Here is a 24,424-nt window from a genome sequence, read left to right as displayed (position 1 = left end):
AAAGCGTACTCTCTCCCTCCCCCGTCGTTCCTCCCTGGCTCACCCGCGTCCTCACAGCGAGGTCTTCCACCGGCGCCCAGGCCGCCAGGCGCGACCGCCCAGGCCGCCAGCGCCAGGCCCGACCGCTGGCCGCTGCTGCCTGCTGGCTTGGCTGCCGCACGCGGCACGCCCGCCGCCGGCCCGTAAAACCTCGGCAGGAAAGTTGGTGGCTCAAGCGCCCACACGCCTCGTTAGGATCTGCAGGGAGAACATGTGCATCATACCAGCGTCAGCGACTCAGCGTGCCGGTCTGTGCCTGTGCCTGTGGACTGCTGCAGGAAAGCTGGGGTACGGTGCCTTTCCTCATTTTTTCCTAGAACTTTGCCCCTTCCAGATTTTCCTGTGTTATGGGCCTGCATCATTAACCGTACAGCTATAATGACTCGTTCTGATACAACTTGACGAGAAATCATGGCATAAGCAATAAGCATAGCAGACAATCGATCTTGCGATATGCACAATTGTACTTCAGCAGTATCAACTAAAATCACGATAAGCCACAATGTGAACAGTTTTTCTTGGTGCAGTACTAGCCCCTCTTCAATCTCCAGTAAGCAAATCTCTATACTAAAACAATGTTCGTGTCTAGATAGTGGTATCACTGCCTTTCAGTTTTACTGGTTTGTTCAGGGCCGTTACAGTTATTTGATCCAGAACTGCCATCAGCCCCTTGAGATTCATTGTGCTCGTTACTGGTGGATGTGCTAGTTTCAGTCTTGGGATCCACCTGCTCACCACCATTGGTAGACGTTTCTGAAGAACCATTCACTCCACTGGAAGAATCTCCTCGGGAGTTCTCTGCTTCAGTTGAGACACTGTTGTTCTCAGATTTCTCTTCTTTGGAATATGACGCTTCAGTGGTTGTACCTGTTTCCTTGCCCTTATCATCACCAGATAGAGTCACCGTATTTTTTTCCTGCAGAGGATCTATCAGATGAGTTATCCCTGTCATCACCAGATCCAATAACAGATGATGTTGTTGCACTTCCATGTTCCAATCTAGTTTCAATATGGATAGCCTCACTGATGCCATGCTCAGATGAATCTGAGGTAGTGGATGTTGCATCGCCTTGGTTTTCACTGGCATCAAGCCTGCTTATCTGTGTTTCATAGTACAAATGGATCCATCCCCTCGCTCGGTTATTCGGATTTTATAATTTCTTGACAAAAGGCTTACTTCTTTCCAACTTCCACCTCCATTTACAAACGAGAGGAGACTCATGTTCGTCTTCCTGATATCCTACATACCTACTCCTCTTTTTCTTCTTCTTACTTTTACATATCTTGGTCCATTTAATCATACGGTATTATTTACTTTTTGTACGGCCCTCCACCTTGCCAAAAGAAGGATCTTTTGATTTTATCCAAGGTATATCTACACATTTGTCTTGAGAAGCAAATAGACGAACATATGATACACAGGAGCATTATTTAAAGGCACAAATTAAACTGTGGTGCAATCGAGGAACCTCAGATCTAACGAGCGAGGACGATATTCAAGCGGCAATCCGACCTGAATTTCAAATTACTATCAATCTTCATGCTATATATTATCCGTCTGATTGGTTGATCGCATCATCTCGTCTACGTCACTGCATATATTTGGACTACATAAAGTAAATAATACCGTATGATTAAATCTTCATGAACGGTATGTGCAAGATTATTGTATTTCTAGAATTTGTATCGACTCATGAATTTTTGGGCTACATATTTCTTCAATGTTTAAATTATAACTTGTTTCTTGTGTCATATTAAATATCAATTATATTTTTTGTTTGGTTTAAATTTTTTTTATGTTAGTCTTAATTTAGTAGCCCCCTCTTAGATTAATCCTGGATCTGCCACTGCCTCCATCACAGCCGCCCTCCCCTTCGCCCCTTGCTTTCTCCTCAACGCCCTCCCGTTCGCCCCTTGCACCCCCACACGCAGCAAGATGAGGCTGCGCGGCAGGGGCGACGACATCGAAGACGACGAGGATGAGTATGAGGACATCACGCCCCCTCGAAGAACGCCAGAGCCTGAGACCGACCCCGTCCACTCTCCCTTATAACGCATCAGTATAATGTCATCATGACCGGCGCTATCACTGTCAAGAAAATCTAGCTATATATTAGACCTACATATTAAAGTAAAACCATCTTGCCTGGCGATAAAGCATACAGGCCCTAACTGCCAGTGAAGGGAGTATAGATGCACTTTAGGCTTAGCTGATGGTCAACTAGAATAGTGGCCGAAAAACCTAAAAATGGTTGATGCATATAAACTACTACGTCCAAATTGCACATTGTTGGTTATGACCGTCGTCGTAGCAGACCCACTGGTTAAGCACATTGTAAAGTAAAAAAAGGTTGTGCCTCCTCTTCAGTCTCCTCCAAAAAGGTGAACTTCCAAATGATTAACTTTCTGTCCACAAGTTAATCACAGAACGCATGTCCATACTCTATTACCAGATGATCGGTCACATTAACAAAACTTTACATTCCATTTCACAGGGTTAAACAAGGATCACTGCACATCAACAATTCTACCAGCTAAAAGGATTTATCAATCCGACTATAGCCCTTCAGCCATAATACTGCCCGTTGTATAACTTTTGTGCAAATGCTTCCATTAATCTCGAAATATGTCCTACATATATTAGCATATGTTAGTGTTTTGTAACTTGAGATAGTGCATGAATATATAGTTAGAGAATGTTTGTTTAGGATTATAATCTATCCATATTATATAACCTAACTTATTTTCAATTAACAATTAGTTTCAATTAAGTTAGATTATATATATATATATATATATATATATATATATATATATATATATATATATATATATTCAATGATATCAAAATTCAAACTGATACTAAAGTTATATAAATTCAGTGTGTTTATAAAAGGGAAACAATCAATGTTATGTTACACCAAATCTTCATATATATTATTCCTTCTTTATATGTACATTCTAATAAGACCATAAAAAATCGTGCGCAGGGCGCGCGTTATACACTAGTTCTGTTTAATAACGGGTCTTGTGAGCGTACCCGGGCGTGCGCACCTCGGGCCCTGGGCCGCCTCACGTGTCCGCCCACGGCCCACCTCATCCAAGTAGTTCTGGGCTCCCACTCCAAGTCGGTCTAGTACGCACCAGCGAGCTGCTGGCCTGCTGCTACCCAATCAACAACTAGGCCAAGCAAGGATTCAGGTTCCCAATCTTGGAGGACCCTTGTTTTTCCTCTGGAAAGTGGAAACGGACCTGATCCAGAGAGTATGTTGGCAATGGCTTTTAAGCGACTTGCATAGCTAGAGGTCTTCTCCCTAGTTCAGACAGAGACCTCAAAGATTGGCAAACCCTGGAAGGTGCAAACTCGAGAGGTTTACAAATTTCCAATAATTTTTTTGTCTGTTTACTAGTACTTAAAGAATTGTCATTTCCATGGCCAGGCCTCGGCCTTTTCCAGTTTCGACCGCCCTCTCACCATTAAGGTTTGGCATTTATTTCAATGAGAAAGGATGTGTGGTCTTGGATTTGAATTGGTTCTAGTATGGACCGTATTGAATTTGAATTGTATAACCATACATTTTTTTTCAACAAAAACTGGAAAACCCTCTGCTTTACTACTTTGGGGTGTTTGGTTCCCATAACTAAATTCTAGTGATGTTTGAATATCAATTATGATAGTTACAAAATTAATAGTACAAATGAAGACTGTACGGAGAGATGGATTTATTAAACATAATTAACTTATAATTAGACTTTTTAGCAAATGAATTTAAAACAAAGTTTTTTAAGCAAAAGAAGCAAGATTAGTCTTTCTTAGTACTCTCTCTTTTTCTTTTTAGTTGTCGCTGGATAGTTCAATTTTGCACTATCCAACGACAACTAAAACGAAACGGACTTTCTGCCGTCAAGATCGACGGATGGCACCCCTTGATCTCGCGGGCGCACAAATATCATGCTTCCTGTGGTTGCGCGCTCTTCGCTCATCTACTACTTGATTACTCATTTACTTGTAGCAGCGGCTTGTGACGTGCGCTCGTTTCCGGGCCAGCTTTTATTAAGAAGGGTTCAATTCGTCTACTTCCATTAGACCATTACCAACGACCACGATAGTGCCAGGCGCCGCGCGTAGTTGCACGAACGACCCAGCGCAGACAGCTACGCGACCTTCTAGATAAGACGACGGTGTCAGATCAACGACTGTGCCCTCACCTCAGTCCCTCTCCCTCAGGCAAGAAACGACGACCCTGGCCTCGAGAGATGCCCTAAACCAGCCAAACTATGAAAAATGATTCGTACAAGTGACTGTCACCGCATACTGTACGGTATCTGTTTGGTTCCCACGCGATGCCACAGGGGAATCGAATCATATATGTGCGTGCGTGGTATTCGTAGCCCTGATGTTGGATGGAGGACGCAATATTGCCGGACAGGAAGGCACGCACGGCGGAAATCCTATTGCTTATCAATTGATGGTCGTTTTAGCTGTATGAATCGGACAATTTGTGATTTGAATGTTACGTGTATGTGTGTTTTTTATGATTTGTTTTTGGATATTTTAAAATGCTACGCGTAAATAATTAACTTGAATCCTGAAGAACCGGTGAGGTAACTAGATGCGGTAAATAAGAGCCATTACAAATTCTCGACCTGCGAGAACACTGCGATTTGATTCCATGACCCAATTCAACCTTCAGAGACTGTAAAAACACTCCAAAAAAACAGATCAACCATAGATCGATTGACAGCTCCTACCAAATCCCAAAGAAGAATAAGAGCTCAATCGGAACAAAAAGACTTGTTTGAATCCAAACTTTCAGAAGAAACTCTAAATAACCCACTTAAGGTCTAGTAAAAAATTTGGATCTAAGTTCGAAGAAAACACCGAGCGACAATGCTGGACTACAATTTTTTTAGAATGCTCTCAAATTTTGCACGCAACAATATACAAGGAAGAAAAGGTGAACCGTGAAGTTTGAGTAGAAAATGATCAAAACTCTTCCAGCAGTGCCGGGCTTGAGAGCGGTAGTGCAGCGCGAACAAAACTTCACAGAATCTTTTCAAATTTTGTAGACAGTTTGCGCAGAGAGAAATTTATCTATTGGTGAAGAATCAACTCCAGCAACACAGAAAGCAAAGTGCGGATCGAAAATCCCATTTTCGATGGGGTTTTGATGGAGTTTTCTATTTCGAGTTCAAACTGAGTTCTTCCTAAACCATGACCAAAAACTGCAAGAACTGAGTGTATGCACTAGTTTTAGAAGTGCAACTCACCATCAATCAACTTCCAAACCAAATCCTTTCACAAGAATCCAAGTGTTTCACACAATCACAAAAGAGGGAAAGGGAAGAACAAGAGACCAAAAACTCCAAATTTTTGCAAGAGTAAAAACTGAGATGGATAGATGATCAAACGTTGTGGGTCGTACCGACGACCCTTACTCAGATTAAACTTGCAGGTCACAAACACAGTCGACAGTTACAAAATCACCGTGCATCCCTCGGCTCAACTGGTGACTACTTATAGAGGAAAACTAGGAGTTCTAAAAAGAGTGCTCTAAACAAAATGGCAGCCAAGAGATGCTGAAATAACCAGCCCTCCCCTCTATTTATAGAGGGTTATTTCTATTTCCTAAACTACCCCTATTTACATAGAGTCTATCCACTTCGCTATGGGCAAAATAGACCAAAACCTAGGTTTCCGATCCGACGACCACACGCTCCACACAAAGTTGCTTCATCTTAACGCATCCTTCGATGTGACACCACGTACTGTCATTGGTTCCCTCTTGAACCGCAGCCACCGAGTTTTGAGGCCCAACTCAGTAAAACCCGTCATCCGTAGCGCAGCATGGTTTTGAGGCTCAACCACCAAACTGTCATGAGTATCGCACCGCGTGCGCGTCCCACATGTCCTTGACACGTTTGCCGCCAGTCCTCGACCGTGCCGGCAAGACGTTCTGCTCTGCCACGACCTCGCGCGAGTTCGTGTCCTAGGTGTCAGCCACCATGGACGGTCACTCGGCTGCTCCGGTCCATCAACCTAGACCCAGCACTCGTCCTTCACGTCCCTATGCTCCACACCTGCACGCCACTAGCCGACCGACATGGTTGCACATACATAATCTCATGCATCGGCTAGTTCATGACTCAACTTGAGACGCTACCCATTGACAATCACTCATCATCAACCCGAACGTCAAGGGACATGTAAACCTTGTGTTTACAATCTCCCCCTTGATGAGTGCATTGTCAACACCACCTCATGAATTTATATAAGTAGAAAGAAGAAGAGAAAATCACTCGAACAACCAAAAGCCAGAAAGGTCATCCAAAGCAAGCAAAACTTGGTCCCCAAATAAATGGGCAACGGCTCAACACGACCAAGAAGAAAACAACTAGTCCTCAAGAAGAGGCAAAAGTAGGGCTTAACACCACTAGCCTGCAGACAAAACCAGATCAGAACACAAAATCAGCATAAAAGCTGAAATCAAAGCTAGTTCCTCCAGAAAAAGGCAAATGGTTCAACACAATTAGCAAAAGCTCCAAATGGCTCAAATCTCTTCGCCGTCAAAGCATTCTCCCAAAGCAAGAATTTCCCCCTTTGATGATGGGAACAACAGAAGCCTGAAATGCACAAAATATCTCCCCTTGTTAGGAGGCCGAAAATCTTGAAGTCTCTCCCCCTTGTTGACAAGTGGAGTCATCAAACACAAATGAGGGTAGAAACATAAACTCCCCTTGATAAGAGAACTCCACGTAAGAAAATGCATAAATGCAAAAGAGAGGAGAAAATGGAGAATATGCAGGAGTTTCATGAGTATACTAGTAAAAGTGTAAAAATGCTCTAAGTGATGTTGTGCTATGTGTGCAGCAATAAATGCACATGCTATCAAATGTTCAGACTGGTCATATGCACAAGATATGTGAAGTGTAAGCATTTTTATTCAGTTTTAAACAGTTCAAAAGAGAAGTTCACCACTAAAGACAACACTAGGCATATAGTAAGCAGGAAACCAATCAAGTGCAAGTCAAGGTAAACTAGGTGAACCACCCCAAACAGTGGTCACTCATCAGGCTAGAAACATATCTAGAATCGATACCAGTTGAAATTTTCAAGATTTATCGTGTTTTGCAGAGGATTACAATTTCATTGAAAAACATGTGAGTGCGAGAGATTGTAAGCATTGTTATTGTCTAACTTTTGAACCGGGTGTAGTCTATGCAGAAAAACAATCAGAAGCTAAATACATCGGTTTCGATCATCCACTACCTTGCTCACGTTCATCCAAAAGTGCAAATGGAAGCAGTCTTGATACAGAAAGGTGGCGACAAATGAAAACCCATCTCGATCTTTATAAATTTTTCACTTATCTTGATTTTGATTTTAAGCACATAATTTGTGATTCAAGATAGTGAATGACTCATAGCATGAGATATAGCCACCTAGCATAATAGTGACATCACAAAGGATTTCGAACACATCATACACATGCTAGGTGTCAATCTCAAATGGTGAACATGTTTTGGATTCAGCAAGTAATAGTCAAGTTCATAATTATGAAAACAAGCTTAGCTCAACAAAATTGTATCAACATGAGCAAAAAGAGCCTAAGATTGCCATAGCATCATCATGTACAAATAGAACATAGTACTAAGAGCATGATCACATTCTAGCAGTTATACAAGAAATAAAAAAACTAAACTCTACATGAGAAGGTAGAAGAAATAAAGAAAACCCAAAAGGGGCCCTAAGTCAAAAAGGGAAGCAAACACCCAATTCCCCTCGCAAATGTGCAAAAGTAGACTGATCAAGGGGTTTGGTGAAAATGTCAGTCAGCTGTCGATGGGTATCAATGTGGCACAAATTCTTATCGCCTTTCTCAGAATGGTCATGAAGAGTGTGAAAGCTAACATCAATGTGCTTGATCTTCGAATGCAGCACAGGATTATTGGCAACACATATGGCACTCGTGCCATCGCAAAGCAAAGGCACATGATGAAAATCCAAGCTGAAATCTCGTAAAGTAGCCATCATCCATAACAACTGTGAGCAACAACTAGCAACGCGACATAGCCTTTGTGGTAGACCAAACAACGCTAAACTGTTTGCGCGAAGACCAGGAAACTAACGAGGTCCCCAAAAACTGGCAAGTCCCAGAAGTAGACTTGCGCTCCAAGCAACATTCCGCAAAATCAGCATCAGAATAACCACACAAAGACATAACAAAAGAAGAAGAGAACCATAAACCAAACTCAGGAGTGAAGCACATCTACCTCATAATCCATTTCACAACCTATCTGTGAGAAGTGCGTGGGATGCTTGGAAACGAGCGCAAAGACACACTACTAAGTGTATATCTAGCCTCGTCGTAGTTAAGTACATGGAGGGAGCCAATCATGCTCATGTACTCCTTCTGGTCCATGGGCTCGCTGTCCTCATCAGCATCAAGTTTTGTCGTGGTTGACATGGGCGTCAAAAGAGGCTTGGCCTCACCCATGTCGAACTTCTTTAGGACATCTTTTGTATACTTGCCTTGATGCACAAAGGTCCCGTCTTGGGTTTGCTTGATTTACAGCCCAAGGAAGAAGTTCAACTCACCCATCATGCTCATCTCAAATTCCCTGCTCATAAGATCTGAAAACTTGGAAACAAGAGCATGAGAAGAGCCACCAAAAATAATATCATCCACATATATCTGCACTAATTGGGTATAGCTGCCATGCTTGAGAAGAAAGGAGTTTTGTCCACAGAACCCATTTTAATACCCTTTAAAGCAAGAAAAATTTCAAATGCTCATAGCAGGCTCTAGGGGCTTATTTCAAACCATACAAAGATTTTTGGAGTTTAAAACATGGTTTGAAAACTTAGAACTCTCAAAACTAGGGGGCTGCCTCACATAGACCACTTCCTCTATATACCCATTCAAAAAGGCACTTTTAACATCCATTTGAAAAATCTGAAAACCTTTTGAAGCAGCAAAGGCTAAAAGGATCCTAATGGCCTCTAAACGAGCAACAGGGGAAAAGATCTCATAATCGAGGACGAGGAGGCGGGTCTTCGCTGCAAGACGCCGCCACGATGGTGGCTATGAACAACAATGAAGGTATGTATACCTATACCTCTCAGTAGAATAGATGTACTCACCATCGATGTATTGTCGTTACGAATTGGTATTCTAGGGGCTTCGGAATCGATCCTAGGCACCATAGAATCTAGCATCCCAAAGAAAGCTTCGACGACGTTCATGGATGCTGCAGACAGTGGACGTCGATCGATGCTCTTTTGCTTTATATTATTACATTATATAGATATAGTACCATACTTGCATGTTAAATGTTAATCGAATATAGTGTATTTTATGACTTCACGATCCTAGTTTATCAAGTTTGGTTCTATGATTCTATTAGTAGAGCATATATGATTTTCCAGTTTTAATAGTCGGGTTGTTCGCTTCGGATTAAAGCCAACTGTTTGGACTTCTGCGGTTGCAATCTATAGAGACAAAAACACTGTAAAAGCAATAGAAGCCGATACAGATTAAAGCTAAATGAACTGGCCGACTAGTGTTATGATTCTAAGTTGTGATCGTAGCATTCAAGTTCTGGTCTGATTTAGTGTCAAGTGGCGCTGTCAAGTATATTGACATTAAGTATTATATTGTTAAGAAGAAGATTCTGGGTCACACCATTGAAGTTGAGCATATAAGAACCCATCACATGCTTGCGGATCTGCTCACAAAAGGTCTTCCACCCAGCATGTTTAGTAAGCATGCAGCTGACATGGGATTAAGGGAGTGTCTATGATCCAGAATTACAGGGGCTACATATTACAACCTAGTAAAGTCTTTTCGTTCTGAAGCAGGGGAGCATGTTGTAGTCAATGAGTTCAGTGATACTTAATAGATTATTGTCACACATTGGTCTCTATGTGTAAACTTGTCCAAGGATGAAATTCGTAAAAGTTTGAGTGAGATGTATGTAGAGAACATGGGGAGATTGTTGGATGTGTCCTCTACACTAGCCGATTAACAATAACCGGGGTAGGGTTAATCCTAACCGTCTAACCGCGTACCTGATGGGGGGCTATCCTAACCGTTGGTTGCAGCCCCCGTCACACGACGCCATATAAATAGATTAAGGGGGTGATGGGTTTAGCCAACGCTAATCAATTGACCACAAAATCCTAATCGACACTCCGTGAGGTACCGATCACCTAGGCGATCGGAGTGACTGGAAGAGCTGCGACTATGTCTTAGATCCCCATCGGGAACGGGATTTGAGCCTCCCATGTAGGTGCCACCGGAGGAGTCGATCCACCGCCGATCAACGGCGAGAACCAGTCTCCTTGACACACGCAGGGAGATCGAGGAGGAGGAAGAGGCGGGTCTTCGCTGTAAGACGTCGCCGTGATGGTGGCTATGAACAGCAATGAAGGTATGTATATCTATACCCCTCAGTAGAATAGATTACTCATCATCGAGATATTGTAGTTACGGATTGGTATTCCAGGGGCTTAGAAATCGATCTAGGCACCATAAAATCTAACCGCCCAAAGAAAGCTTCAACGGCGTCGATGGATGCTGTAGACAGTGGGCGACGATCGATGCTCTTTTGCTTTATATTATTACATTATATAGATATAGTACCATACTTGTCTGTTAAATGTTAATCGAATATAGTGTATTTTATGACTTCGCGATCCTAATTTATCAAGTTTGGTTCTATGATTCTATTAGTAGAGCATATATGATTTTATAGTTTTAATAGGGTTGTTTGCTTCGGATTAAATCCAACTGTTTGGACTTCTGCAGCTATAATCTATAGAGACAAAAACATTGTAAAAGCCGATATAGATTAAAGCTAAATGAATAGTCAGACTAGTGTTATGATTCTGAGTTGTGATCGTAGGAGTCGAGTTCCGATCTGATTTAGGATCACGTTTGTTTTAGGAAAAAGGTCTATATGTATTTCTAGATTTGCAAAGAAAAGGCACGACTTTATAAAGAAATACTGGAATACTAACATTACCACTTGAAAGTTAAGCGGTGCATTAAGGTCGTTTTCAACGGTTCACCGAATCGCTCCCCGGCCTCCTCCTCGGTTCGCAACGCCCTCTCTCACTCCAACATTTCACTCTCTTTTCCCTCTTTAGTTCGTGTGACAGTGAAATTCCCTTGTTAAGAGGGAGAGCTCTAACCTCTCTATCTTCACTGATCAGTAAAATTAATTACGAAATTAATCATTTCACTCTCTTTCTCCCCCTTTAGTTCGTGTGTCAGAGAAATTCTCCTTAAGAGGGAGAGCTCTAACCTCTCTGTCGTCACCAATCAGTAAAATTAATTAGAAAATTAATTATTTTTAATTATATTATGAGATAACAATGTGTATCATGATACTACAAATATTATATAATTTTTTTGGACTCTAAAAACTGATGTATAAAAATCAAATAGCTTAGTTAAAGCGTAAAGAGGAGTTGAATATAGGGAATGGTTAGAGAAAAGGTAAAATGAGAGGAGAAATGAAAGAGGATGAGATATTTAAAAATGGATAGAAGGTATAAATAGGGAGAGATAAGAGGGTGAATGGTTGGAATCAGTCTAACCAACAGGGAATGAATGCTGAACTGTAATATATAGATCGACTTGTCGGCGCCGCAGGCTTCTAGCAGCTAGCAGGCTAGATTATAGTCGAGTTGACTTGCTGGCCACTTTCGCAGCTCCGCCTTGGGAGCGAAGCATACGAGCCTTGACGACCAAGCTCAGATCATGTGTAGCCCCAGGCAGGTCAGGTCAACAGCGAAAGCGGACAAAATCAATCAGCTGCCTTTCGTTTTCGTGAAGAGAATTAGGGGAGATTATCATATATTACACGAGTTGGCGGCATGAGTGTTTGACCGTACCAGCATCTAATTAAAGCATGATCATGGAGAACCTTCGATGACAAGGAGAGATTATTTCTAATATAATAACAACCCTTGTAAAAATATAAATAGAAGAAAAATAAAATGAGCAATCCTAATCCTGATTTCTTTATACGTGAACTTTTACCAATTTTTAAGACTTGGTCAAACTATATATATGTTTGAGATCTTTGTTGTAATTAATGACCAATACTCAAAGAAAAGTTTTTCGATCTCTTGTGTTTATAGGTCCTACTTTTATCTACTACGTTGATTATGAGAGATGGAAAGAGAAAGGTCCTAATCACTAGCGACGTGTTTCATGACACTTTACAAGTTCTGCACGTTACTAGCTCGATCAACAAGCTCTATGTTGAGTTGTTGACATTACTGTTGATGGGCGAAGCCAGACAAGAATATTGTTGGTGTCATCACCGTTAGAGAATGTAATCATCTACACTACAAAGCAATACATTATATTGTTTTTACATTGTTTTTACAAAATCCATCGGTGTCAGATGACACCAACAAATGCCCCTAGATCTGCCCATGCCGTTGAAATCGGCATTGATCTTCGACGCTAATGCTTGTGGTAATATCCCTGCCACAACTATGACTTCGACGGCATTGTCAGGGCATTGACATCTGACGTTGCTAGCAGAATAAATCTGCTAGCTAGCTCTACCTACATATAATTTCACCATATCAACATGCACCTTATCGTCAAATAGATAGTTCTATGACAATGCCAAACGTTTTATAAGGGATGTCTCTAACCACTATCCCACACGACATGTGAGGTACATGAAATTGGCATCCTACAAGATAAGAAAGAACCACGTCTTAGAGATTGTGCTTGTCTTGTTCATCAAGTTGGACAATTGTTTTTCTCTTAATTACCATACACTTAGTACACACAAATTTATACATGAAGTAGGTATATATACTTAAAGTATATATACATGAACAATGTTTGACATCCACGACACGATGACGTGACAAGTGAATTTGTAGGTTTTAATGCGCCAGCGTGCCACAATCCCGACGACTTCGCTATTGACGAGTCAGCACTTGCATCTCATGATGGTGTGAAGAGTGTTGCAAACTAAGTTCGCTTGCCTCTACAGCGAGACACTCGTCCCATCATATGGCCGAGGGAATAAGCAACCGTTGTTACATAATGATTTTCTTGATGGGGTACGTCATCTCTACCTTTGATCGTGTTGTTGTTCTGGTGTGTCTGCTTCGTCATCCTTTAAGCAGACCTGGCCATAAGGTTGGTTGAGTCATGAAGGTGTCTGAAGCCAAGCTGTTAGGTATGCTTTTCAAGAGGCATGTGGGTGATTTGCCTTAGGTCTCTCCTACTTTCGTCATGTCTGGATATGTTGACTTCTGTACCATTGGAGAATGGCTGACCATGACCTATATGTCCTTATTCGTACCTGTGATGATGGAGCGCTTGGCCAGAGGAGTCGCCATTCTTGCCCTTTATACGTCTCAATCAGGAGCGTATGTCGAGTGGTCAGAAGATCATAAATGCACTTCCTCTCTTAATGGTTGTGCAGTCTCTGGGTCACATGGTCATTTCAGAGACTCTTGGTTTTGGATTACCTTGCCTTAGGGTGAACGAGGTCAGGGCCACCTGTCTAGGACGACTTGGTCGAAATTTTGGGGTGGTTGAGGTCAGGTCTATCCTAGCTAGTCGAGGAACTCTTAGCTAGCTTTGTTACAGTCGGATTCCTTCTGGTTTGGGGAACTTAGATCAGGGATCCTAGTAGGAGAAACTTAGATTGAAAGGTGCTCGTTCTTCCCTTGGCTAGATTTGCCGAACTATGATTGCCCTGATCGAGGATCATTCTGGACCATGTGAATCTGTGGACCATGTGTTCTATTCTTTTAATGTATCCCAAGTATGAGTACACATCACATGGTCTAATTCATGTTAATATGGATGCCTTAAAAGCAGAAATATTAAAAATTACTTTGAATAGTCAAATTATTTGTTATGGTCATTATTATATCCATGTATGATATTTTGCTACCATTGCAAAGAAGTGAACACAAGATATATATATATATATTCATATTACTCTCTAAAATTAGTTTATGACCAATTAGGAGATTGTTCTAAGAGCTTTTTGGATATGCTCTTGCAATTGATTTGACCCAGCGACAAACAAAACGATAAACGAATCTGGAACCATGTTGATCGTCTGATATGCATATAGATGAGCAAACGGGCCGCTCGGCTCAGCATGGCCCAACTAGGCACGACACGACCAGGCCCATGAGCCTACTGGGCCAGGCCTGCACAGTCCTGTGTGCCTGGCCAGCAACCTAGGCACGACCCTTTGGGCCATTTTTCAGACCGTGCCAGCCCGAAAAACTCTAGCCCAAAACAGGTTCGGGCTAGCCCGAAGCCCGATAACAGAAAACTTAGAATACAATACAGTTTAACTAGAAAACAAAGATCAAACTCAATTTCACATGCGCAGTTTAAACATTCAACACAGTTTTAGCAAATTATACACAAATTTTGAGTTGTTAGTGCAATGTCGCCTCATTAAAAACCTTTTGTGAGAAACCCTAGAAAGAAAAAAAGAGTATGTCTAGCTCAGTTTATAATTCAAATGGTCAATGCTATTACAAACCAAAGTGTCAGATCAGATCAGAATTCACAAACACTTTACACTGTCGAACTCACATTCACAACCTCACATAGCCACATGATCAATACAAACTCAGGCAACAACACTTGCACCTTGTAATCCTTCTTCATCCAGCTAGAGCTCCTTGAAGGACTCTTCTAACTCATTGTCCCAGCAAGTCCCCAACATCTGTGTCAGTTATCCCTAAAGGGAGATCAAGTCTAACAATCAAACAACAAAGCTCAGTCCTAACCACCTGAGGATCATATTCCCAGTTTCTAAAAAACCCATCAGGGTTCAAAGCTAGCCTAGTTTGAACCATAGCAGCATGATCAGTCTTCTTTTAACATGATTTCTGGTGCCGAAGCAAATTTTCTGTGCCAGCATTAGAATTAGCACTCAACCGAACCTTGCAAAAATTGCAAATACCAGCAATGCACACCTTCTTACCATTACAATTTTCTGTGATTTTAGTGAAGTCATCACAAATAACAGATCGACGCTTACCAATGCTGGAAGAATTCAATGAATCAAGGTTATTAGAGCCGGTAGCATCACTAACCGGTCTGGCAGCTATCCCCTCCAGGTCGACGACAGCATGACTTCTACCAACACCGAACAAGGCAGCATCATCATCTCCCATGTCGTCGACGTCATCGAGAATCTTTCGTAACTCAATGAGCTCGTCGTTGATAGTTCTAGGGTATCGATCGTTGTCGTTGTTGTCATCCATGCCCCCTCTCGGCACCGTACCTCAACGGCCCAGGCAGCACCAGCACAACCACGGTGTAATCGGCTAGCTACCTACCATACCACGCAAGCGGCAGAGATTAGGGTTAGGGATAGGGATTGTCGGATTGGGGAGGGAGAGTCAGAGAGGGACGTACCTGCCAAGTCGGAGCCCGGAGCCGGAGAACAGGGTCTAGGGGACGACGACGTGTGACGAGCCGACGATGACGAGCGATGAGATTAGGGTTAGGGATTGCCAAATTGGGGAGGGAGAGCCAGAGAGGGGCAAGCCGCATAGAAGGAGAGTGCAGATGTCGCCGATGACAGAGATTCGGCAGTGGAGAGGCGATGCGTCACCGACGAGGTGAGGGAAAGGGGATTAGGGTTACAAATTGAGGATCGGGCGATTGTCATGCGCCTCAATCCAGTGTCGGATACTAGAGACAGGAGATCTTGTCGGCCGGTGACAGAGATTTGGCGCCGGCACTGGCGACAGAGAGGCGATGATGGAGACTGAGGGAGCGACTGGCGGACGAGCGAATCACGTTGCATGAGGAGAGGAGCAGCCAAGCAGGTGACTAAACGGGACGGGGTCAGGGGAAGGGTGGCCATGTGGGCGAGTGGGCCTTATGCCCCCACACCCGACACCGGGTCAGCACCATGCCTGTCGTTTTCTGGCAGGTTGGGCCGGGTCGTGCTTCGGCCGGGCTAAAAAAAGGCCTCGTGGCGGGCTATCGAGTTGTGGGCTGCATGCTGATCTATAGATATGCCATAAGCGCACCATGCAATTTGACATGACAAGTTATTAACATGCAATTTTGACATGACAAGTTATTAACACGAAGGATGGAACTGAAAGGAAATTAGGCTTACACCTATTTCCTAAATGATTTTGGTGGTTGAATTGCCCAACACAAATAATTGGACTAACTAGTTTGCTCTAGTGTATAAGTTATACAGGTACCAAAGGTTCACACTTAGCCAATAAAAAGACCAAGTTTTGGTGTTCAACAAAAGAGCAAAGGGATAACCGAAGTGTGCCCTGGTCTGGCGCACCGGACTGTCCGGTGTGCCACCGGTCAGTGTCCGGTGCACCAGGGGACTTCACGCTGAACTCTTCACCTTCGGGAAAAACCAGAGGCGCTCCGCTATAATTCAACGGACTGTCCGGTGTACACCGGACAGTGTCCGGTGCCCCAGGGAAGAGCGGCTCTGGAACTCGCCAGCCTCGGGAAATTGCTCCGCTATAATTCACCGGACTGTCCGGTGTACACCGAACTGTCCGGTGAACCAGCAGAGCAACGACTAACTCGCGCCAACGGTCACCTGCAGGCGCATTTAATGCGCGCCAGAAGCGCGCAGAAGTCAGGCACGCGCGAGACGGTGCACCGGACAATCTACAGTACTTGTCCGGTGTACACCGGACAGCCAGGCGGGCCCAGAAGTCAGAAGCTCCAACGATTGAATCCCAACGGCCTGGTGACGTGGCTGGCGCACCGGACATGTCCGGTATGCACCGGACTGTCCGGTGCACCATACGACAGTCAGCCACCACCAAACGACTAGTTTGGTGGTTGGGGCTATAAATACCCCCAACCACCCAACATTCAAGTCATCCAAGTTTTCCCACTTCAACTACTTACAAGAGCTCTAGCATTCAATTCTAGACACACCCAAGTGATCAAATCCTCTCCAAACTCCACACAACGCTCTAATGATTAGTGAGAGCGATTTGCTTGTGTTCTTTCGAGCTCTTGCGCTTGGATTGCTTTCTTCTTTCTTTGATTCTTCATTGAGATCAAACTCACCTGTAATTGAGGCAAGAGACACCAATCTTGTGGTGGTCCTTGTGGGAACATTGTGTTCCAAGTGATTGAGAAGAAAAGCTCACTCGGTCCGAGGGACCGTTTGAGAGAGGGAAAGGGTTGAAAGAGATCCGGTCTTTGTGACCACCTCAACGAGGAGTAGGTTTGCGAGAACCGAACCTCGGTAAAACAAATCCGTGTGTCACACTTCCTATTTGCTTACGATTTGTTTTCCACCCTCTCTCGCGGACTCGATTATATTTCTAACGCTAACCCGGCTTGTAGTTGTGATTATTTTTGAGAATTTCAGTTTCACCCTATTCACCCCCCCTCTAGGCGACTTTTAATTGGTATCAGAGCCCGGTGCTTCATTAGAGCCTAACCGCTCGAAGTGATGTCGGGAGAACTCGCCAAGAAGGAGATGGAGAAGGAGAAGAAGAAGGAGAAGAAGACTTTTTCTCACAAATCGCATCGGAATGGCGACAAAATAAAGAAGATGAGGAAGGTGGTCTACTACGAGACCGACACCTCATCGCCATCTACCTCCGGCTCCGACGCGCCCTCCATAACTTCTAAGCGCCATGAGCGCAAGAAGTTTAGTAAGATTCCCTTACACTACCCTCGCACCTCTAGACATACTCCATTGCTTTCCATTCCATTAGGCAAACCGCCAACCTTTGACGGTGAAGATTATGCTAGGTGGAGTGATTTAATGAAATTTCATCTAACCTCACTCCACAAAAGTATATGGAATGTTGTTGAGTTTGGAGCACAGGTACCATCCGTCGGGGATGAGGATTATGATGAGGACGAGGTGGCCCAAATCGAGCACTTCAACTCCCAAGCCACAACAATACTCCTCGCCTCTCTAAGTAGGGAGGAGTACAACAAGGTGCAAGGATTGAAGAGCGCCAAGGAAGTTTGGGACGTGCTCAAAACAGCGCACGAGGGTGATGAACTCACCAAGATCACCAAGCGGGAAACGATCGAGGGGGAGCTCGGTCGGTTCCGTCTTCGCCAAGGGGAGGAGCCACAAGACATGTACAACCGGCTCAAAACCTTGGTGAACCAAGTGCGCAACCTTGGGAGCAAAAAGTGGGATGACCACGAGGTGGTTAAGGTTATTCTAAGATCTCTTATTTTCCTTAACCCTACTCAAGTACAATTAATTCGTGGCAATCCAAGGTATACACTAATGACTCCCGAGGAAGTAATCGGGAATTTTGTGAGCTTTGAATTTATGATCAAGGGCTCACGGAAGATCAACGAGCTTGACGGTCCTTCTACGTCCGAAGCTCAACCCGTCGCATTCAAAGCGACGGAAGAGAAGAAGGAGGAGTCTACACCGAGTAGACAACCAATCGACGCCTCCAAGCTCGACAATGAGGAAATGGCGCTCGTCATCAAGAGCTTTCGCCAAATCCTCAAACAAAGGAGGGGGAAGGACTACAAACCTCGCTCCAAGAAAGTGTGTTACAAATGTGGTAAGCCCGGTCATTTTATTGCAAAATGTCCTATATCTAGTGATAGTGACAGGGGCGACGACAAGAAGGGGAGAAGAAAGGAGAAGAAGAGATACTACAAGAAGAAGGGCGGCGATGCCCATGTTTGTCGGGAGTGGGACTCCGACGAAAGCTCTAGCGACTCCTCCGACGACGAGGACGCCGCCAACATCGCCGTCACCAAGGGACTTCTCTTCCCCAACGTCGGCCACAAGTGCCTCATGGCAAAGAATGGCAAAAAGAAGAAGGTTAAATCTAAAACCTCCACTAGATATGAATCCTCTAGTGATGAAAATGCTAGTGATGAGGAAGATAACTTGCGCACTCTTTTTGCCAACCTAAACATGCAACAAAAAGAAAAGTTAAATGAATTAATTAGTGCCATCCATGAGAATGATGACCTCTTGGACACCCAAGAGGACTTCCTAATCAAGGAAAACAAAAAGCATGTTAAGGTTAAGAATGCTTATGCTCTAGAAGTTGAAAAATGTGAAAAATTATCTAGTGAGCTAAGCTGCTTGCCATGAGACCATTGACAACCTTAGAAATGAAAATGTTAATTTGTTAGCTAAGGTTGATTCTATTGCTTGTAATGTTTCAATTCCCAATCCTAGAAATGATAATGATGATTTACTTGCTAAGATTGAAGAATTAAACATATCCCTTGCTAGCCTTAGGATTGAGAATGAAAAATTGCTTGCTAAGGCTAAGAATTTTGATGTTTGCAATGCTACTATTTCCGACCTTAGAACTAAAAATGATATTTTTCATGCTAAGGTTGTAGAATTAAAATCTTGCAAACCCTCTACATCTACCGTTGAGCACACTTCTATTTGTACTAGATGTAGAGATGTTGATGTTAATGCTATTCATGATCACATGGCTTTAATTAAACAACAAAATGATCATATAGCAAAACTAGATGCTAAGATTGCCGAGCATGACTTAGAAAATGAAAAATTTAAATTTGCTAGAAGCATGCTCTATAGAGGGAGACGCCCTGGCATTAAGGATGGCATTGGCTTCCAACAGGGAGGCAATGTCAAAATTAATGCCCCTCCTAAGAAGTTGTCTAATTTTGTTAAGGGCAAGGCTCCCATGCCTCAGGATAACGAGGGATACATTTTGTACCCTGCCGGTTATCCTGAGAGCAAAATTAGGAGAATTCACTCTAGGAAGTCTCACTCTGGTCCTAATCATGCTTTTATGTATAAGAGTGAGACATCTAGTTCTAGGCAACAATCCCATGTTAAGTTGCCTAAGAAGAAAACTCCTAGTGCATCAAATGACCATGATATCTCATTTAAAACTTTTGATGCATCTTATGTTTTGACTAACAAATCCGGCAAGGTAGTTGCCAAATATGTTGGGGGCAAGCACAAGGGGTCAAAGACTTGTGTTTGGGTACCCAAAGTTCTTGTTTCTAATGCCAAAGGACCTAAAACCATTTGGGTACCTAAAGTCAAGAACTAAACATGTTTTGTAGGTTTATGCATCCGGGGGCTCAAGTTGGATTATCGACAGCGGGTGCACAAACCATATGACAGGGGAGAAGAAGATGTTCTCCTCCTATGAGAAAAACCAGGATCCCCAACGAGCTATCACATTCGGGGATGGAAATCAAGGTTTGGTCAAAGGATTGGGTAAAATCGCTATATCACCTGACCATTCTATTTCCAATGTTTTTCTTGTAGATTCTTTAGATTACAATTTGCTTTTTGTTTCTCAATTATACAAAATGGGCTACAACTGTTTATTCACTGATGTAGGTGTCACTGTCTTTAGAAGAAGTGATGATTCAATAGCATTTAAGGGAGTGTTAGAGGGTCAGCTATACTTAGTGAATTTTGATAAAGCTGAACTCGACACTTGCTTAATTGCTAAGACTAACATGGGCTGGCTCTGGCATCGCCGACTAGCACATGTTGGGATGAAGAATCTTCATAAGCTTCTAAAGGGATAGCACATTTTAGGATTAACCAATGTTCATTTTGAGAAAGACAGGGTTTGTAGCGCATGCCAAGCAGGAAAGCAAGTTGGTGCCCATCATCCGCACAAGAACATCATGACGACCGACAGGCCACTGGAGCTCCTACACATGGACCTATTCGGCCCGATCGCTTACATAAGCATCGGTGGGAGTAAGTACTGTCTTGTTATTGTGGATGATTATTCTCGCTTCACTTGTGTGTTCTTTTTGCAGGAAAAATCTCATACCCAAGAAACATTAAAGGGATTCTTGAGACGGGCTCAAAATGAGTTCGGCTTAAGGATCAAGAAAATTAGAAGCGACAACGGGACAGAGTTCAAGAACTCACAAATTGAAGGCTTCCTTGAGGAGGAGGGCATCAAGCATGAGTTCTCTTCTCCCTACACGCCACAACAAAATGGTGTAGTGGAGAGGAAGAATCGAACTCTATTGGACATGGAAAGAACCATGCTTGATGAGTACAAGACATCGGATTGGTTTTGGGCCGAAGCGGTCAACACCGCCTGCTACGCCATCAACCGGTTGTATCTACACCGAATCCTTAAGAAGACATCCTATGAACTCCTAACCGGTAAAAAGCCCAATATTTCATATTTTAGAGTCTTTGGTAGCAAATGCTTTATACTTGTTAAAAAGGATAGAAAATCTAAATTTGCTCCTAAGACTGTAGAAGGCTTTTTACTAGGATATGATTCAAACACAAGGGCATATAGAGTCTTTAACAAGTCCTCCGGGCAAGTTGAAGTTTCTTGTGACGTTGTGTTTGATGAGACTAACGGCTCTCAAGTAGAGCAAGTTGATCTTGATGAGACAGGTATTGAAGAGGCTCCGTGCATCGCGCTAAGGAACATGTCCATTAGGGATGTGTGTCCTAAGGAATCCGAAGAGCCTCCAAATGCACAAGATCAACCATCCTCCTCCACACAAGCATCTCCACCAACTCAAAATGAGGATGAGGCTCAAGTTGATGAAGGAGAAGATCAAGCAAATGAGCCACCTCAAGATGACGACAATAATCAAGGGGGAGATGCAAATGATCAAGACAAGGAGGATGAAGAGCAAAGACCGCCACACCCAAGAGTCCACCAAGCAATCCAACGAGATCACCCCGTCGACACCATCCTCGGCGACATTCATAAGGGGGTAACCAGTAGATCTCGTGTTGCACATTTTTGTGAGCATTACTCTTTTGTTTCCTCTATTGATCCACACAGGGTAGAGGAAGCACTACAAGATTCGGATTGGGTGGTGGCGATGCAAGAGGAGCTCAACAACTTCACTAGGAATGAGGTATGGCATTTGGTTCCACGTCCTAATCAAAATGTTGTAGGAACCAAATGGGTTTTCCGCAACAAGCAAGATGAGCATGGTGTGGTGACATGGAACAAAGCTCGACTTGTGGCCAAGGGATACTCCCAAGTCGAAGGTTTGGATTTCGGTGAAACCTATGCACCCGTAGCTAGGCTTGAGTCAATTCGAATATTATTAGCCTATGCTACTTACCATGGCTTCAAGCTTTACCAAATGGACGTGAAGAGTGCCTTCCTCAATGGACCAATCAAGGAAGAGGTCTATGTTGAGCAACCTCCCGGCTTTGAAGATAGTGAGTACCCTAACCATGTTTATAAACTCTCTAAGGCGCTTTATGGGCTTAAGCAAGCCCCACGAGCATGGTATGAATGCCTTAGGGATTTCCTTATCACTAGGATTCAAAGTCGGAAAGGCCGATCCTACCTTATTTACTAAAACTCTTGAAAATGACTTGTTCGTATGCCAAATTTATGTTGATGATATTATATTTGGGTCTACTAACGAGTCTACATGTGAAGAATTTAGTAGGATCATGACACAAAAATTCGAGATGTCTATGATGGGGGAGTTGAAGTATTTCTTAGGATTTCAAGTGAAGAAACTCCAAGAAGGCACCTTCCTAAGCCAAACGAAGTATACCCAAGATATTCTAAGCAAGTTTGGGATGAAGGATGCCAAACCCATCAAGACACCCATGGGAACCAATGGGCATCTCGACCTCGACACGGAAGGTGAGTCCGTGGATCAAAAGGTATACTGGTCGATGATAGGATCTTTGCTATATTTATGTGCATCTCGACCGGATATTATGCTTTCCGTATGCATGTGTGCAAGATTCCAAGCCGACCCTAAGGAAGCTCACCTTACGGCCGTAAAACGAATCTTGAGATATTTAGTTTATACTCCTAAGTTTGGGCTTTGGTATCCTAAGGGATCCACATTTGATTTAATTGGTTATTCGGATGCCGATTGGGCGGGCTGTAAAATCAATAGAAAGAGCACATCGGGGACTTGCCAGTTCTTGGGAAGATCCTTGGTGTCTTGGGCTTCAAAGAAGCAAAAATCCGTAGCTCTTTCTACCGCCGAAGCCGAGTATATTGTCGCAGGCCATTGTTGCGCGCAACTACTTTGGATGAGACAAACCCTTAGGGACTACGGTTACAAATTGACCAAAGTTCCTCTTCTATGTGATAATGAGAGTGCAATCAAAATGGCAGATAATCCCGTCGAGCATAGCCACACTAAGCACATAGCCATTCGGTATCACTTTTTAAGGGATCACCAACAAAAGGGAGATATCGAGATTTCATATATTAACACTAAAGATCAATTAGCCGATATCTTTACCAAGCCTCTTGATGACCAAACTTTTAACAAACTTAGGCATGAGCTAAATATTCTTGATTCTAGGAACTTCTTTTGTTGATTTGCACACATAGCTCATTCATATACCTTTGATCATGTCTCTTTCATATGCTATGACTAATGTGTTCTCAAGTCTATTTCAAACCAAGTCATAGGTGTATTGAAAGGAAATTGGAGTCTTCGGCGAAGACAAAGGCTTCCACTCCGTAACTCATCCTTCGCCGTCGCTCCGAGCAACTCTCCATCTTTGGAGGAAAGATCACTCTTCTACTTTGGTATATTCTTCACTCATTTATTTATGACCAAAGGGGGAGAGAGTAATTCTAAGGGCTCTAATGACTCCGTTTTTGGCGATTCATGCCAAAGGGGGAGAAAGTATTAGCCCAAAGCAAAAGGACCGCACCACCACCTAATTTTTTAAAAAAAGTTTTTCAATTGGTATGATTCTCAATTGATAAATTTAAAATTGGTATCTTATTGTGTTCAAAAGGGGGAGAAAAGTAGTATTTCAAAATTGATATATCAAAACTCTCTTGAACACTAAGAGGAGAATTTCATTTAGGGGGAGTTTTGTTTAGTCAAAGGAAAAGCATTTGAAACAGGGGGAGAAAATTTCAAATTTTGAAAATGCTTCGCAAAAATCTTATTCATTTACCTTTGACTATTTGCAAAAGAACTTTGAAAAGGATTTACAAAAGAATTTACAAAAACAAAACATATGGTGCCAGTGTGGTCCAAAATGTCAAAAATTGAAGAGAACAATCCATGCATATCTTATAAGTATTTATATTGGCTCAATTCCAAGCAACCTTTGCACTTACATTATGCAAACTAGTTCAATTATGCACTTCTATATTTGCTTTGGTTTGTGTTGGCATCAATCACCAAAAAGGGGGAGATTGAAAGGGAATTAGGCTTACACCTATTTCCTAAATGATTTTGGTGGTTGAATTGCCCAACACAAATAATTGGACTAACTAGTTTGCTCTAGTGTATAAGTTATACAGGTACCAAAGGTTCACACTTAGCCAATAAAAAGACCAAGTTTTGGTGTTCAACAAAAGAGCAAAGGGATAACCGAAGTGTGCTCTGGTCTGGCGCACCGGACTGTCCGGTGTGCCACCGGACACTGT

At 42.9% G+C, this 24,424-nt stretch overlaps 1 protein-coding gene across 1 annotated transcript; it reads right to left on the bottom strand.

Moving 5' to 3' along the window:
* Positions 1 to 637: 637 nt before the first annotated feature.
* On the bottom strand, positions 638 to 8,537 carry LOC109945205 (osteocalcin 2-like). Its single transcript, XM_035966597.1, has 3 exons — positions 8,421 to 8,537; positions 929 to 1,139; positions 638 to 840 (listed from the first exon to the last, which is right to left on the bottom strand). The coding sequence occupies exons 1-3, from the start codon at positions 8,535 to 8,537 to the stop codon at positions 638 to 640; spliced, it is 531 nt and encodes a 176-aa protein (XP_035822490.1).
* Between the last annotated feature and the right edge of the window lie 15,887 nt (positions 8,538 to 24,424).

This window comes from Zea mays, chromosome 3 (genome assembly GCF_902167145.1).
Source record: "Zea mays cultivar B73 chromosome 3, Zm-B73-REFERENCE-NAM-5.0, whole genome shotgun sequence".
Lineage (NCBI taxonomy): Eukaryota > Viridiplantae > Streptophyta > Magnoliopsida > Poales > Poaceae > Zea > Zea mays.
Note: the sequence above shows the minus strand (reverse complement) of the source record. Positions and strands in the feature narration are given on the sequence as shown.

What these genes read in the sequence shown, in the direction of transcription:
- LOC109945205 (XM_035966597.1), bottom strand. Translation starts at nt 8,537, where the DNA reads ATGGGTGAGGCCAAGCCTCTTTTGACGCCCATGTCAACCACGACAAAA. An exon ending in GCATGATTGGCTCCCTCCAT is followed by an intron (nt 1,140 to 8,420) that starts GTACTTAACTAC and finishes TATGAAACACAG; the next exon opens with ATAAGCAGGCTTGATGCCAG. An exon ending in ATACGGTGACTCTATCTGGT is followed by an intron (nt 841 to 928) that starts GATGATAAGGGC and finishes TCTCAACTGAAG; the next exon opens with CAGAGAACTCCCGAGGAGAT.